The following is a 17696-nucleotide window of genomic DNA, read 5'->3' as shown; positions in this document are numbered from 1 at the left end:
GAGGTCAGGAGTTTGAGACCAGCCTGGCCAATACAGTGAAATACCGTCTCTTACTAAAAATACAAAAATTAGCCGGGCATGTTGGCAGGACCTGTAATCCCCGCTACACAGAGGCTGAGAAAGGAGAATCACTTGAACCCGGGAGCTGGAGGTTGCAGTGAGCCAAGATTGCGCCACTGCACTCCAGCCTGTGTGACAGAGCTAGACTCCGTCTTGGGGGAAACAAAAAACAACAGAAAGTTATTCCCCACAGGCCTGTTCTATAAAGATCATCAATCATAATATTTCTTTCCTGATGTTTTAACAATAAACACATCATTTACAAAAATCTTTTCTATTTAATCTCTTCTACTGAAATAATGCTGCCCACTACAGGAGCACCAACTAAGAAAACCAAAATGTTTAGTGTTCTTTAACTGAGAAACCTGAAAATGCCACCACCCACACACCCTCTTCTTAGGGCAGCTGAGTAGATGCTGGCACCTGCACGTATGCTTTGAGCTACAATTCATCAATCATTGAAATTCAAATGAGTGCAGAGGTGGAAGGTGGCAGAGTTTCACTAAGAAATGAAAAAATTACAAGGCCAAATATCATTAAGAGAGTTGACATTCTTTTCTACCAATTTATACAGGACACAGCAAGGGCAATACATATAGCCTTGTTCCAAGCACCTCTGTTGCCCCAAATTGCAAAATGTCTTCTATGCTTTTAGATAAACAATAATGAACTTGGAAGAATATTCAAAGGAAACATTAGAAAGTATATCTGAGAAAAAGCTGAAGTCAGTCATCATATGGGATTTAAAAAATGGTCAAAACCTGGAATGCTTCTTTAAGAAGAAAAAAATCAATCTGCAGACACTAATTAAGACTGACTAAAAAATACTTAACATTTACTATTCTAATTAGTCGTTCTGGGGCACATCTTCCCCATTAGATTGTGAACAGATCTAATTCAACTTTATTTTTTTTTTTTTTTTGAGACGGAGTCTCGCGCTGTGTCACCCAGGCTGGAGTGCAGTGGCGCGATCTCGGCTCACTGCAAGCTCCGCCTCCCAGGTTCAGGCCATTCTCCTGCCTCAGCCTCCGAGTAGCTGGGACTACAGGCGCCCGCCACCACGCCCGGCTAGTTTTTTGTATTTTTAGTAGAGACGGGGTTTCACCATGTTAGCCAGGATGGTCTCGATCTCCTGACCTCGTGATCCGCCCGCCTCGGCCTCCCAAAGTGCTGGGATTACAGGCTTGAGCCACCGCGCCCGGCTAATTCAACTTTATATTAATAAATCTAGCAAAAATTCAATGCATGGTATGTAGGTGCCTTAATATATTTATTGACTGAACAGATGAACAATATGCAGATATTTTCCCCATACAAATGCCTGTTCTAGTAAGGCCTGTCCTTTTATGTAGTAACTTACTCATTTTGCCTTCCTCTGTATTTAACATCTTAGCAAATCAAATTCAGTGGTACAAGGAATGTTGTGTTCAGATCAAGCATGTCGAATAGCAGATCTCAGTAATGTTTCCATTAAACCAACCACTCCCTATCCCTATCACTACCACTACGACTACCACCACCACCACCACTACGACTACCACCACCACCACCACCACCACCACCCACCACCAAAAAAAGGACAGAATTCTCATTTCCTGCTTACTTGTAAGTTTATCATTCCTTACCTTCTTCAGGGGCAGCTGAAGCTCCTTCAGGTAGTACAGGCTGTAACTCTCCAGTTTCAGAATTATTTTCCGAATCAGTCATCTGCAGTCCTTCCAGATGACCTCCTTTAGCATTAGCCCTCAAAGAAGAAAACAACTTGGTATTTTTATGTAACTAGTAAGTGACACAATAATCTATATTTTCTTTTTGAACTGAGCACCAAACTAAGTAGGGTACGTGCTCTGGTGTTTAATAATAAATTTCAAATTTTATCTTAAAATATTTCATTAAGGGCCGGGCGCAGTGGCTCATGCCTGTCATCCCAGCACCTTGGGAGGCTAAGGCGGGTGGATCACCTGAGGTAAGAGTTCAAGACCAGCCTGGACAAGATGGTGAAGCTCTGTTTCTACTAAAAATACAAAAATTAGCCAGGTGTGGTGGTGGGCGCCTGTAATCCCAGCTACTTGGGAGGCTGAGGCAGAGAACTGCTTGAACCCAGGAGGCACAGGTTGCAGTGAGCCGAGATTGCACTGCTGCACTGCAGCCTGGGCGACAGAGCAAGACTCTGTCTCAAAAAAAAAAAAAAAAATAAAAAATAAAATAAATAAAAAAATTTCACTTAACATTCACAAAAAAATGTTATGAAATGGTGGATTATATCAATGTTAGTATCCTGGTTGTGATACTGTACTACAGTTTTGCAAAATGTTATTAGGGGAGAAAAGTACACAAGATGTCTCTGCATTATTTCTTACAACTGTATGTGAATCTATAATTAGCTCAATAAAATTTTAACTTATAAATATAAATGGAAGTTTTAAATAATATGTTCTAAGAGGGAAAGACTTTTAAGATATATTATTATTACTATTATTTGAGATGGAGTCTCAGTCGGTCACCCAGGCTAGCGTGTAGTGATGTGATCTCAGCTCACTGCAACCTCTGCCTCCTGGGCTTAAGCGATTCTCCTGCCTCAGCCTTGCAAGTAGCTGGGATTACAGGTGCCCAGCATGACGCCGACAATTTTTGTACTTTGTTTTTAGTAGAGACAGTGTTTTACCATCATGGCCAGGCTGGTCTCGAACTCCTGACCTCAAGTGATCTGACCACCTCAGCCTCCCAAAGTGTTGGGGTTTACAGGTGTGAGCCACGGTGCCTGGCCTGAGAGATATTATTGAATGAGAAATCAAAGTACACCTTTTGTATTAAAAAAGCTACATAGTCACAGCTCCTTAAATACACACAAAAACTGAGAAGACACAGCATACATGAAAAATAAAGAACAGCATGAATGTGTGTGGGGCAAGGGGTTGGAAAACTAGGTTGTGGGAGATAAGGATGGGAAACTTTTCACTTATTCTTTTTTCCTTTCATTTTGAAACACTTATCATTAGTATTTAATATTTATTTTTATTTAAAAAATAAACAGAGGCAAGGTCTTGCTATGTTGCCAAGGCTGTTCTCAAATTCCTGGGCTCAGGCAATCCTCCCACCTCAGCCTCCAAAAGTGCTGAGATTACAGGTGTGTGCCACTGTGCCCAGCCTTTCATCAGTATTTAAACTTTTTGCTTACACTACTTTAAATCAGGCAGGGAAAAAAAAGACATGAGCTGGACAGCATCCACATGAACCAGTCTGGCAGATAAAATCAACTGCAAAATGAGGATCATGGCTAAGAGCTGCAGACACTTGTACAGGATTTTACACTCTAGAAAAAAAAAACTAAGTTCATGTATATTTAACTGTGATGACTAAAGGCAGATAAAAGTATCTCCATAGCAAATACAATATAAAAGCTAGTTGCAGCTTTAATTTGAAGAAATGTATAAAACATCAGGCTAGGTAGTAGGTAGGGAAGACAAGATAATCTCCAGTGATTTTAACATCTTTCTACTACTGAAACTTGAGCCACAAAGGAAAGCTAAACCACCAGCCAATCTTGTAGTTTTGGTAATAAGCCAGACACCTTGACTATATAAAATTAAGTAAACTTAAAGGGTGTTAATCTTTCTCCAATTGAGGTAAAATTCTTTTCAGAGTCTCCAAAATAGAACTATTTCATTGTTTAAATTTAGAAATAGGTTTAATATCCATAAAATAGCAGATGGATATTAATGGCTCATGATCTGCCACATCCATAGCCAATATCCATAATCACTCTATCTTTTGAATAGATGGAAGTTTAATTGCCATGCCTGGGATTTGAGTTTATGTCTCTTAGGGGAGAGATAAAGGTGTTAACTACTATATATCCTTTTGGAAAATTCCAACTATAAGTTTTGAGGATACTTTGATAAGAGGAGAGAAGAAAGGTGAGATAAAAGCAGAAAAGCAGTGTTAAAGTTGCTGTAAGTGCTTTGTTTCATACAAAATACATATAAATGCCTGTGACATGTAATATAGCCCAACACTAACATTTTTGACAAGTGTAGACTGAAAAAAAAAAATAAAAACCAAAAAAAGCTGACAACCTTCCCCCCCACACACACAAATTTACAAGGCAGAGTTCAGATAAGGTTACGTATCATTGTGAAAATGAGCTCTAACTCTGAAAATGAGCTCCAACATATCTAAACTAAACTTCCAGTACTATCTCATCCCATTTAAAAAAAGTACTATCTCATCCCGTTAAAAAAAAAAGTAAAATCTCTGATATTTTAAAAAGTTAAAATTTAGGGCAGGTGCAGTGGCTCAGGCCTGTAATCCCAACACTCTGGGAGGCCAAGGTGGGCATATCACTTGAGGTCTCAGGAGTTCAAGACCAGCTTGGCCAACATGGCGAAACTTTGTCTCTACTAAAAGTACAAAAATTAGCAAGGTGTGGTGGTGGGCACCTGTAATCCCAGCTACTTGGGAGGCTGATGCAGGAGAATCGCTCAAACCCGGGAGGCAGAGGTTGCAGTGAGCTGAGATCACGCCACTGCACTTCAGCCTGGGTGACAGAGCGAGGCTCTGTTAAAAAAAAAAAAAAAAAAGTTAAAATTTAGTGCAATAAATGTATTTTCTGTCCACTAAAAAATTAGCAAGGTAGAAATTAATTTGTTCATCATGATGCAAACTTAAAGTTCCAAACAAAGCTATTAGCTATTATACCATTACATATACAAAACAACTTAATTTACCCCAAGGTGACCATTTTTCTCCTTTTCTCAACAGCAGGCAAGCCACTGAAAACTGCAACCACAACAGCATCTGAATCCAAAGCTTTACACTGCCGGTCTTCAGTTTTTGGCAGAATATCACCAATACTGCCATGTATCAAGGCTCGGGGAGAACTGTGCCTGCTCCCAGACTGAGAGCTTCCTGGGGAGCCTTCAAAAAAAGGAAGAGGGAATACAAAAATTAACTGGGTATGATGGTGTGCACCTGTAATCTCAGCTACTTGGGAGGCTGAGACACGAGGATCACTTGAACCTGGGAGGCGGAGGTTGCGGTGAGCCGAGATTGTACTACACTCCAGCCTGGACAACAGAGCAAGACTCAAAAAAAAAAAAAAAAAGGAGGGATAATCAGAAAGAAGGCAAATAAACATGGAAGGTCTCTCTCAGTTATATTAGAAAATCTCACTATATATGTAATTTTAAAACTACATAAAAACTTCAAAAATAGGCCGGGTGTGGTGGCTCATGCCTGTAATCCTGGCACTCTGGGAGGCCAAGGCGGATGGATCACCTAAGGTCAGGAGTTCAAGGTCAGCCTGGCCAACGTGGTGAAACCTTGTCTCTACTAAAAATACAAAAATTAGCTGGGCGTGGTGGCGTGCACTTGTAGTCCCAGTTACTCGGGAGACTGAGGCAGGAGAATCACTTGAACACGGGGGGCGGAGGTTGTGGTGAGCCAAGATTGTACCATTGCACTACAGCCTAGGAAACAAGAGCAAAAAACTCCATCTCAAACAAGAAAAAAACACTTCAAAAATAATTTTGAAACATATCCCATTTATTTTTATGCCAGGCATTTAAAATTAAGGAGTCCAGGCCAAGTGTTGTGGCTCACACCTGTAATTTTACACTTTGGCAGGCTGAGACAGGAAGACTGTTTGAGCTCAGAAGTTCAAGACCAGCCTGGGCAATGTAGCGAAACCCTGTCTTGGCAAAAAAAAATTAAAAAAAAAAAAAAAAAAAAAAAAAGCCAGGTACGGCTGCATGTGTCTGTGTCTGTGGTCCCAGCTACTTGGGAGGCTGAGGTGGAAGGATCACTTTTGTCTGGGAGGTCAAGGCTGTAGTGAGCTATGATTGCACCACTGCATCGCTAGCCTAGAAAACAGAGCAAGACTCTATCTCAGGAAAACAACAAAAATAAAAAATAAATAAAATCAAGGAGTTTAGAATACATAGTCTAACGGCTGTATGTTAAGGGTCTGTTCTGTTGTGAGATCAAGAAACTTTCGGGCCAGGTGTGGTGGGGCTCATTCCTGTAATCCTAGCACTTTGGGAGGTTGAGGTAGGAGGATTGCTTGAGCTCAGGAGTTTAAGACCAACCGGGGCAACCTGTCTCTATAAAAAACACAAAAATTAGCCAGGCATAGTGGTGCACACCTGTAGTCCCAGCTACTTGGTGGGGCTGAGGCAGGAGGATCGCTTAAACCACCGGTCGAGGCCGCGGTGAGCCAAGATCGCACCACTGCACTCCCGCCTGGGTGACAAAGTGAGACCCTGTTTCAAAAAAAGAAACTTTCAAATCCAACGTTAGCATTTTTGGTACCCTTCAAGATCTAAAGCTCCATGATAACATCAATTTCAGGTAATAAATATCTACCCCACTAAAAGTACATTCTGAATCCCTCACATTTACCTTCAGACAGAGTCTGACAGTCTCCCTTTGAACGACTACTCTCTCCAGGGTCCACTGCTCTTCGAAGTGATAGACTACCTGCTACACTGGATCGAGCTGGCTTGGGCGAATTACTCTTCTTATTTGTGGCTGCAAAGACATTTAAGAACACCTCTGAATAGGATACAACAGCATAAAACTTACTATTTAGTCCGTCAGAAAAAGTTTTAATCTTACCTTGCATGGAAGCCGTTCTCTCTACTGTCTAAAAATAAAAAACATTCTGTAGCCCCAACTGGTTATAAAACATTCCCATCTTGTTGCTTGTGGAGCAGAATCTTTGTTTTTTCAGACGGAGTCTTGCTCTTGTTGCCTAGGCTGGAGTGCAATGGAGCAATCTTGGCTCACTACAACCTCCACCTCCTGGGTTCAAGCAATTCTCCTGCCTCAGCCTCCGAGTAGCTGAGATTACAGGCAGCCGTCACCATGCCCAGCTAATTTTTGTATTTTTAGCAGAGACAGAGTTTTGTCATGTTGGCCAGGCTGGTCTCGAACACCTGACCTCAGGTGATCCACCTGCCTCAGCCTCCCAAAGTGCTGGGATTACAGACGTGCGCCAACCACACCCAGCCCGTAAAATCTTAACTTAAAAGACTACTTAAAAGATTATCTGTGAGCTCCATAAGAAAAATCATACAAATTTCAATGCAGTTAAACTATTAACAAAAATATAACCCATCAAACATTTGGAAATTGTTTTTTTTTTTTTTTTGAGACGGAGTCTCGCTCTGTCGCCCAGGATGGAGTGCGGTGGCGCGATCTCAGCTCACTGCAAGCTCCGCCTCCCGGGTTTACGCCATTCTCCTGCCTCAGCCTTCCGAGTAGCTGGGACTACAGGCACCCACCACCTCGCCTGGCTAGTTTTTTGTATTTTTTAGTAGAGACGGGGTTTCACCGTATTAGCCAGGATGGTCTCGATCTCCTGACCTCGTGATCCACCCATCTTGGCCTCCCAAAGTGCTGGGATTACAGGCTTGAGCCACCGCGCCCAGCCAGAAATTGTTAAGTATTATTGGATTAAAAAGAAAATCAATGCTGAGTTAGAAACAAATTACAATCACAGTACTTCAAATCAAAATGTCTGTCGCCAAACCAGTAGTGAAAAGAAAATGTATAGCCTTAAAATGAATTAATTAGCAAAAAAAGGGACTATATGACCTAATATGCATAGATTCAAAAGCCAGGAAAACAATAAAAATAAACAAGCAAGAATGCTATTGCCAGAAGGCAGGGACCTGCCCTTGAATTCAGCCTGCAAATCTGTGAGTTAAATAAATCTCTTTTAAAAATAAATTTTTAAAAAAGAACAAAAATAAAATTGTAAAAAAGAATTTTAAAAAAGCAGAAGAAATCCATTAATAGATAATAAACAGGTTTAGCAAGGTTGCAGGATATAAGACAAAATAACTTACTGTATTTCTCTGCACTAGCAGATAATGTGAGAATGAAGTTAACAAAACAATTTCATTTTTAATAGCATAAAATACAATTAAAATACTTAGGAATTTATTTAACAAAAGAAATGTGAGACTTGTTCACTGAAAACCACCACACATTGTTGAAAGAAAATAGAGACAACAGCAAAGACATCCTGTGTTCATCCTGATTGGAACACTTAATACTGTTAACAAAGCAATATTCTTAAAACTGATCTACAGATTCAACACAATTTCTATAAAAATCATAGTTGTTTCTTTTTTTTTTTTTTTTTTTGCAGAAATTGACAAGCTAATCCTAAAATCTATTTGAAAATGTAAGAGACCCACAATACCCAAAATAATCTTAAATAGAACACTCACTTCTGATTTCAAAAGTTACTGTAACTACAGTAATCAAGACTATGTGGTACTGCCATGTACACATATATATCATCAAAACAGAACTGAGAGTCTAGAAACAAACCCTTACATTTATGGTCCACTGATTTTTGACAAGGATGCCAAGACAATGCAATGGGCAAAGAAAAAAAGGGGACAATAACGAGTGCTGCCAATGGTGTGGAAAACCTGGAGCCCTCATATACTGTTGCTGGGAATATCAAATGATGCAGCTACTTTGGAAAATATTCTGGCACTGGTAGTTCCTCAAAAAGTTAAACACAGTTGCCATGTAACCCATTAATTCCACTTCTAAGTATATACTCAAACAAAACCATATGTCCAAACAAAAACCCGTACATGAATGTTCATAGCAGCACTACTGATAATGACCAAAAAGTAGAAACAACCCAAATATCCATCAACTAATGAGTGGATAAATAGTATGTAGTACAGCCATACAATAAAATATCATGCAGCCATAAAACGGAATAAATATATGTCACAATATGGATGAACCTTGAAAGGGCTGTGTTAAGTGAAATAAGCCAGACATAAGACCTCATATGGTATGAGTCTATTTATATGAAAAGTCCAGGCTGGGTGCGGTGGCTCACATCTGTAATCCCAGCACTTTGGGAGGCCAAGGTGGGCGGAGCATGAAGTCAAGAGATCAAGACCATCCTGGCCAACATGGTGAAACCTCATCTCTACTAAAAATACAAAAATTAGCTGGACCTGGTGGTGCACACCTGTAGTCCCAGCTCCTCGGGAGGCTGAGGCAGGAGAATGGCATGAACCTAGAAGGTGGAGCTTGCAGTGAGCCAAGACTGTGCCACTGCACTCCAGCCTGGGCGACAGAGCGAGACTCCATCTCAAAAAAAAATCCAGAAGAAGAAAAATCCATAGAGAATAAGTAGATTAGTGGTTACCAGAAGATAGGAGGAGGGGAAGATGGCGAATGACTCTTTGGGTTTGGAGCTCTAGGGAGACGGTTAATGAAAATGTTCTAGACTTAGGAAAAATGACGACCAGTTTCTCCACTAAAAGGATAAATGAATTATCAGTTAAGGAAAAAACCGTTAATAGGCCGGGCGCAGTGGCTCGTGCCAGTAATCCCAGAACTTTGGGAGGCCAAAGTGGGTGGATTACCTGAGGTCAGGAGTTTGAGACCAGCCTGGCCAGCATGGTGAAACCCCGTCTCTACTAAAAATGCAAAAATTAGCCAGGCATGGTGGCACACACCTGTAATCCCAGCTATTCGGGAGGCTGAGGCAAGAGAATTGCTTGAGCCCAGGAGATGGAGGTTGCAGTGAGCCAAGATTGCGTCACTGTACTCCAGCCTGGCGGACAGAGTGAGACTCTGTCTCAAAAAAAGTATTAACAAAGACAAAAGTAGAAATATAATGAAATGGTAAAAGAGAATGTATGAAATGAATCTAAGAACTTAGTCTTTGAGGAAATGAACAAAATTAGCAAACCCCTTGAGCAGGTCAAATCAAAGGAGAAAAAAAAAACCACAAGTAAGCAATAAAATAAGTGAAAAAGAAGTTAACACCCCACATGCACGAGAAGTTTGAAAAATTTCAGAAAACAGAATAAATGACTGTACGTCAATAAATTTAAAGACCCAAATATAATCAGTTTTTCTTGAAAAACTATAGTAACTGACTTAGGTAGCAGCAGAAGTATGAGAAAACCACATCTGACAAGAGATTAATGACCAGGATCTAAAACAACTCTACAGGAAAAAATTTAATAATCTGATTAAAAATGGGCAAAAAATCTTAATAGATATTTCTCAAAAGAAGACATACAAATAGCAAACAGGCATATGAAAAAAGTGCTCAACATCACTTATCATCAGAGAAATTCAAATCAAAACTACAATAAGATACCATCTCATCCGAGTTAAAATGGCTTTTATTCAAAACACAGGCAATAACAAATGCTGGTGAGGATGTAGAGAAAAGACAACTCTCATACACCATTGATGGGAATGCAAGTTAGTAAAACCACTACGGAAAACAGTTTGGAGGTTCCTCAAAAAAACTAAAAATAGATCTACCATATGATCCAGCAATCCCACTGCTGATTATATACCCAAAAGAAAGCAAATTAGTATATCAAAGAGATATCTGCTGTCCCATGTTTACTACAGCACTATTCACAATAACCACGGTTTGGAAGCAACCTAAGATCCATAGACAAATGGATAAAGAAAATGTGGGTTGGGCATGGTAGCTCACGCCCGTAATCCTAGCACTTTGGAAGCCCGAGGTAGGTGGATCATTTGAGGTCAGGAGTTCGAGACCAGCCTGACCAACATGATAAAACCCCATCTATACTAAAAAATACAAAAAAATTAGCTGGATATGGTGGCACATGCCTGTAGTCCCAGCTACTTGGGAGGCTGAGGCAGGAGAATCACTTGAACCCAGGAGGCAGAGGTTGCAGTGAACCGAGATTGTGCCACTGCACTCCAGCCTGGGCAACAGAGTGAGACTCCATCTCAAAAAAAAAGAAAAAAGAAAAAAGAAAATGTGGTACATATACACATGGAATACTATTCAGCCATAAAAAAGGAATGAGATCCTGTCATTTGCAACAACCTGGGTGGAACTAGAATCATTATGTTAAGTGAAATAAGTAGGCACAGAAAGACAAACTTCACACATTCTCACTTATTTGTGGGGGCTAAAAATTAAAACAACCGAACTCAAGATAATAAAGCAATGGTTACCAGAGACTAGGGAGTGTAGCGGGTGACTGGTGGGGATGGTTAATGGGCACAAAAATATAGTTAGATAGAATGAATAAGATCTAGTATTTGTTAGTACAACAGGGTGACTACAGTCTACAATAATTTATTGTACTTCTAAAAATAACTAAAAGAGTACAATTGGATTGTTTCAACACAAAGGATAAATGTTTGAGATGATGGATACTCCATTTACCCTGATGTGATTATTATGCATTGTAAGCCTGTATCAAAATATCTCATATATCCTATAAATATATATACCTAAAATGTACCCACAAAAATTTTTAAAAAAATTAAAAATAGGAGGAAATCAATAAATGCAACAGAAATTAAAAAGGCTGTTAAAGTTCTAACTCTGAGTTATTATACTAGTTTTATGAATGCTATTTATCAGACATAAAGTTTAATACAGCATAGGAGCAAACTACATACAGTTAAAATAATTTTATAGCATAGAAAAGAACAAAAACATCTGAATTTCATCTGTAAAACAAGCACAGAATTCGAACTAAAGTGGATTAAGGATAATGTAATGAAATAGATCAATTTCACTTATGACTATGTAGTCAAGGATCCTAAGTAAAATATTAGCAAACTGAATATAGCAGTGTTTTGATTTTTTTTTAAATTATAGGCCCAAACTAAATAGGATACATTCCAGTATTTCAAGAACGGTCAACATTAGAAAAATAATATATTTAATGATAATAAAGTAATGGAACAAAATAGTAAATCATTTTGACAAATGTCAAAACATTTGATATAATTCTATACAGCTTTAGTTTAAAAAGAAAAGAAATTCTCGTGGTAAGAAAAGAGGCAGTTTGGTGTTAGGGTGAAGGGTATAGGCTCTGAGGTTCAAGTTTTTGGCTATGCCAATTACCAATGTGAAACTAGCAACATTATTCAATGCCTGCTGCCTTGGTTTCCTCGTCTGTAAACTGGGAATGAAACTGACTTACCTTACCTCTTAGACTTCTTGTTAAGATTAAGTGAGTCAATGCATGTGATTTAGAATAGTTAGAATAATATCTGGCACACAGTTAACAGTAAATGTTAGCCATTATTGGTACTGTTGTTACTAGAAATAGAAGGATGTATCTTTTTAACTTCTTTTTTTTTTGGGGGGGACGGAGTCTCGCTCTGTCGCCTAGGCTGGAGTGCAGTGGCCGGATCTCAGCTCACTGCAAGCTCCGCCTCCCGGGTTTACACCATTCTCCTGCCTCAGCCTCCCCAGTAGCTGGGACTACAGGCGCCCGCCACCTCGCCTGGCTAGTTTTTTGTATTTTTTAGTAGAGACAGGGTTTCACTGTGTTAGCCAGGATGGTCTCTGACCTCGTGATCCGCCCATCTCGGCCTCCCAAAGTGCTGGGATTACAGGCTTGAGCCACCGCGCCCGGCCTTTTTTTGAGGCAGTCTCACTCGTCACCCAGGCTGGAGTGTAGTGGCACAATCTTGGCTCACTGCAACCTCCACCTCCTGGGTTCAAGTGATTCTCATGCCTTGGCCTCCTGAGTAGCTGGGATTACAGGCATGTGCCATAATGCCCAGCTAATTTTTTTGTATTTTTAGTAGAGAAGGGGTTTCTCCATGTTGGCCAGGCTGGTCTCCAACTCCTGGCCTCAAGTGATCTGCCCGACTCGGCCTCCCAAAGTGCTGGGATTACATGCATAAGCTATTGCACACAGTTTTTTAAACTTGATAGAAACAGGCCTGTAATCCCAGCACTTTGGGAGGCCGAGGCCGGTAGATCATAAGGTGAGAAGATCAAGAGCATCCTGGCTAACATGGCGAAACCCAGTCTCTACTAAAAAATACAAAAAAATTAGCCAGGCGTGGTGACGGGTACCTGTAGTCCCAGCTACTCGGGAGGCTGAGGCAGGAGAACGGCATGAACCCAGGAGGCAGAGCTTGCAGTGAGCCGAGATGGCCACTGCACCCCAGCCTGGGTGACGGAGCAAGACTCTGTCTCAAAAAAAAAAAAAAAAAGAGAAACAAAAACAAAAAACTACCTATTGAAACATATAGCAAACCTCAAATTTAATGAGAAAAAAAACTAAAGGAATTCCTAGATAAAGTTGAAAAATTATAAAAATCCTACCACTGTTACTAGGAACTGTTGAGGTAGCTGCCTAGACAATGCAATACAAAAAGTAAGCAGAAAAGGAATGAACAAATTATGATTATCTGCTGATGATATAAATATTCAGAAAATCAAGATAACTGATTGAAAAACTGTTAATAAAACAAATTCACCAGGCCAGGTGCGGTGGCTCATGCTTGTAATTCCAGCACTTTGGGAGGCTCGATGGATGGGAGGATCACCTGAGGTCAGGAGTTCAAGACCAGTTTGACCAATATGATGAAACCCTGTCTCTACTAAAAATACAAAAATTAGCCAGGCGTGGTGGCATGCGCCTGTAATTCCAGCTACTCGAGAGGCTGACAAAGTAGAATCACTTGAACCCAAGAGGCAGAGGTTGCAGTGAGCCGAGATCATGCCATTGCACTCTAGCCTGGGCAACAAGAGTGAAACTCCATCCCCCACCGCACAAAATTGTTACATTGGTTGAATACAGAATAAACATAAAAATCAGTATTTTTGTCTTTTATGTCAGTAACAATTAGAAAATACTATGAGAGAAAAAGAGATTCCACTCACAATAGCTACCTGAAATATAGTATGTTGAGAAATGAATTCAACAAGACATATATAGAACTTACATGAAAAAAACTGAAAATTCTAAAAAAGGATATGAATATAATAGATGACCTGAATAAATGGAGAAGCACCACATTCCTAGACATGAATGCTTTGATGCTGAAAAGGTATCAATTGCCCAAATTAATCTCTCTCTCTTTAAGAGAGAAAGACTCTTGCCCAGATTGGAGTGTAGTGGCACGATCATGGCTCACTGCACCTGAAATTCCTGACCTCAAGCAATCCTCCCACCTCAGCCTCCCAAGTAGCTGGGATTACAGGTATATACTACCATGACTGGCTTATCAAAAAAATTTACTTTTGTAGAGATTAAGGTCTTGCCATGTGATCTTGAACTCCTGGGCTCAAGAAGCCATCCTCTCCCAACAGCATTCCATCATGCTGGGATGAACAGGCATGAGCCACAGTGCCTAGCATCCCCAAACTAGTTTTTAAATGTAAAGCAATTCCAGTCAAAATACTTTGGAGGAGGATTAAATGTGCAAGAACTACCAATAACATTTTGAAAAACAAAAACAGAATAAACATATCCTATCATAGTATTACAAACTATAAAACTACAGTAGTTAAAAAAAAGTGTTAGTCTGGTAGAGGACATGACAAATAGTGGGTTAAACAATACCAAATTGCTGTTTCTGTATGTCCAAAACTTGAGTACTGGCAATTTCATTTGTTTCAGCCTCTATGAGTTCAAAAACAGAACCATGTTTGGGAATCTGCTCTATAATAAAGGATGGATTTCATATTGCAGCATATTTCAAAAAACATGTTTCATTCATTTGGGGAAAACATCATTCCACTTACCTCACACAGCATCATATAAAATTAACTTCACATGAATTAATGACCTATATGTAAAAAAGTTAGAAAACAAAAAGTACCAGAAGAAATTAAGGGTTATTTTTATTAACTTGGGAGTTAAAAAGCCTTCCAAATAAAAACAGTAAGACCCCCAATGCCATGAATATTCTTAATACAGATGTCTAAGATAAAATTTTAAACCTCTGTGATTAGCAGGAAAAAAAGGTGGCAATGGGGAAGAGACAGCTGTCCCTTGGAATACGTGGGGGTTGGTTCCAGGACCCCTGCACCAAAATCCTCAACTGAAGTCTCACCATAAGATCTGCAGAATCTGCCTATATGAAAGTTGGCCTTCCTATATGCATGTTTGGCATCACCTGAATATTGTAGTTTCAATCTTCCTCTGGTTGAAAAAAATTCGAATATTAAGTGGACCTGTACAGTACAACAAGCCTGTGCTGTTCAAGGGTCGACTGTATCTGCAAAATATGTAACAAAGGCTTTTTGAGAAAGTTCACTCGAAAAGCTGTACTTTTGGTTTTAATATACCATTTGTTTAATATACCATTTCCTTGAATAGCAGGTGAGGCCAAATATCTTTTCATATTTTTATTGTACATTTGTATTTTTTATGTTAATGGCCTATTCATAACCTTTATTCATTCTACTAAATTGTCTTCCTTATATTAAGAGAATTCTATAAATTTTGCAATTATCTCCTCGCCAACCCATCTTTACTGGATTATTCACATCAGTATCAAACATTAATACAGCCAACTTTTTTTTTTTTTTTTTTGAGACAGAGTCTCGCTTTGTCGCCCAGACTGGAGTGCAGTGGCCGGATCTCAGCTCACTGCAAGCTCCGCCTCCCGGGTTTACGCCATTCTCCTGCCTCAGCCTCCCAAGTAGCTGGGACTACAGGCGCCCACCACCTCGCCTGGCTAGTTTTTTGTATTTTTTAGTAGAGACGGGGTTTCACCGTGTTAGCCAGGATGGTCTTGATCTCCTGACCTCGTGATCCGCCCGTCTCGGCCTCCCAAAGTGCTGGGATTACAGGCTTGAGCCACCGCGCCCGGCCTAATACAGCCAATTTTAATAAACAACACACACAAAGAGAACCTAGAAACAGACCCTCATCTATATGGTCAAATGATTTAGACAATGGTGCTGAAACCATTCAATGAGGAAAGAAAAGTCTTTTCAACAAATAGTGCTGGGAAAACTGGATATCCATGGGCAAGTCAGACCCTTCCCTGACACCATAAACAAAACTTAATTCCTAATGGATGAAAGACTAAAAGTAAGACTAAAAGCAAGAACTAAAACTTTTGGAAGAAAACAGGAGAAAGCTTCATGACAATGGATTCGGCAATGTTTTCTTGGTTATGACACCAAAAGCACAGGGAACAAAAGGAAAAACACATAAAATGTGCTTCTTCAAATTAAAAACTTTAAATGTCAAATGACACAATCCACAGAGGGAAAAGGCAACCCCCACACTGGGAGAAAACATTTGCAAATCATATAATTGATAAAAGATTAATATTTAAAATATATACAGAACTCCTAAAAGTCAACTACAAATAAACAACCCAACCCAATTTTAAAATGGGTTTAATTCACAGATGAAAAAAATTGAAGAGGACACAAAAAAGGACACCCCTGCCAACAAGAAACTATTGACCCCACACCTCCTCCAGCTTCTACCTACTTCATTGTGAAACTTCTTTTAAAGAAGTTGTACATTTGCGCTCTGGTCCCTGACCTCATTCACTCTTCTGCTATACTACTCCATGGGAATGGTTCTTAAAAGGGCCACTTGGCCTCTTGCCTTGACACTTCTCAATGATATTTAACACAGGGGTAACCACTCTACTTCTTGAGATGCATTATTTTTGATTTTTGACATATTATCCCTTCTAGTTTTTCTCCTACCCTAATGATTGCTCTTTCAACTTCCCTTGCTGGCCTCTCCTATTTATCAGCCCTTTAAATGTTTAAGTGCCACAGAGTCAAAATTTTGCTTCTCCATTGAAACTCCCTCCAAACTTGACCTATTCAGTCCTCTGGATTTAAATAATAGAAAATACTACTGACTCCCAACTGTTTATATCCAGCATTGACCTCTCTCTGAGTTTCAAACTTGTGTACCATTCGTGTGTCTATGACATTTTACTACGATATCTAGCAGGTGTCTCAAATTTAACATGTTTAAAAAAGAATACCCACTTTCTGCCCTTACCTCCTCCCAAGCCCCACAACCTGCTTCTTATCTTATTTGCTTCTCAATAAATGATACCACTGGCTACTAAGTTGCTTAGGCCAAAACTTAATCATAATTCTTAGTTTCTTACTTTTCCTAAAACTCTATTTAGGCTTTTTCAACTATTGTTCTGAGAAAGAACTCAGCCCTGCTGATCTAAGACTGGATTAACTCCCCTCCTATGCATCTAGAAGAGAATAGCACATCCTTAAGAGAACTAAGAAAGATGGAAACCTCAGTCAGAAAGGCTGCTGGCCTGTGAGTAAGTCCTCTATCCACTATTATAACTCCAGAAAATGCCATCATATTTCACACAAGATAATGTAATAGGCTGTTCCTGGTCTCACAACTCCTGTCCTCAACCCTTTTCAGACCCTTCTCCACACAACAAGCAAAGTCATTTTATAAAGTGTACATCAGATTATAAACATCCCCTATTTTTATTCTCCAGAGGCTTCCTCCTTACATCATAAAACTTGAACTCCTTTTTGAGGTTTTACAAGACTCTGCCTGATCTAAATTCTGCTACCTCTCTCTGACTTCATCTCCTGCTAGTCTCCTCTCTCTGCTTTCGTTGCTATACTGGTTTTCCTTCAATCCTTCAAATACGCAAAATAAATACTGTGTCAGTGACTCTGCATTTTCCGTTCTGTTTACTCAGAACACTGCTTGCCTTAGATCTCTAAATAGCTGCCACCTTCCTAACCTTCAGGTCTCAGGTCAAGGGCTGCCTCCTCACAGAGACTTTCTCTGACTACCCCAATAGAACATGTCTCATATGCTCCTCCCATCCCACTCCTCGGTTGTTTCCTTCACAGCACCTTTTACCCA

General features: G+C 39.8%; 1 protein-coding gene across 14 annotated transcripts in view; it reads right to left on the bottom strand.

Annotated features, from left to right (window-relative positions):
- The window catches only part of TRIM37 (tripartite motif containing 37), a 127098-nt gene that overhangs the window by 31526 nt on the left and 77876 nt on the right, over positions 1-17696 (bottom strand). For all 14 annotated transcript variants that reach the window (XR_004179279.1, XM_021928242.2, XM_031657047.1 and 11 more), the window contains 3 exons: positions 6460-6588; positions 4788-4977; positions 1686-1804 (listed from right to left, as the gene is read on the bottom strand). Coding sequence is in view for 13 of the 14 variants with exons in the window: in XM_021928242.2 (XP_021783934.1) it covers positions 1686-1804; positions 4788-4977; positions 6460-6588 (438 nt within the window). In the remaining variant the exon portion in view is untranslated. The remainder of the gene's footprint in view (positions 1-1685; positions 1805-4787; positions 4978-6459; positions 6589-17696) is intronic.

The sequence above is a fragment of the Papio anubis genome, chromosome 17 (assembly GCF_008728515.1).
Source record: "Papio anubis isolate 15944 chromosome 17, Panubis1.0, whole genome shotgun sequence".
Classification (NCBI taxonomy): Eukaryota; Metazoa; Chordata; class Mammalia; order Primates; family Cercopithecidae; genus Papio; species Papio anubis.
This window is presented reverse-complemented; position numbering and strand designations above follow the sequence as displayed.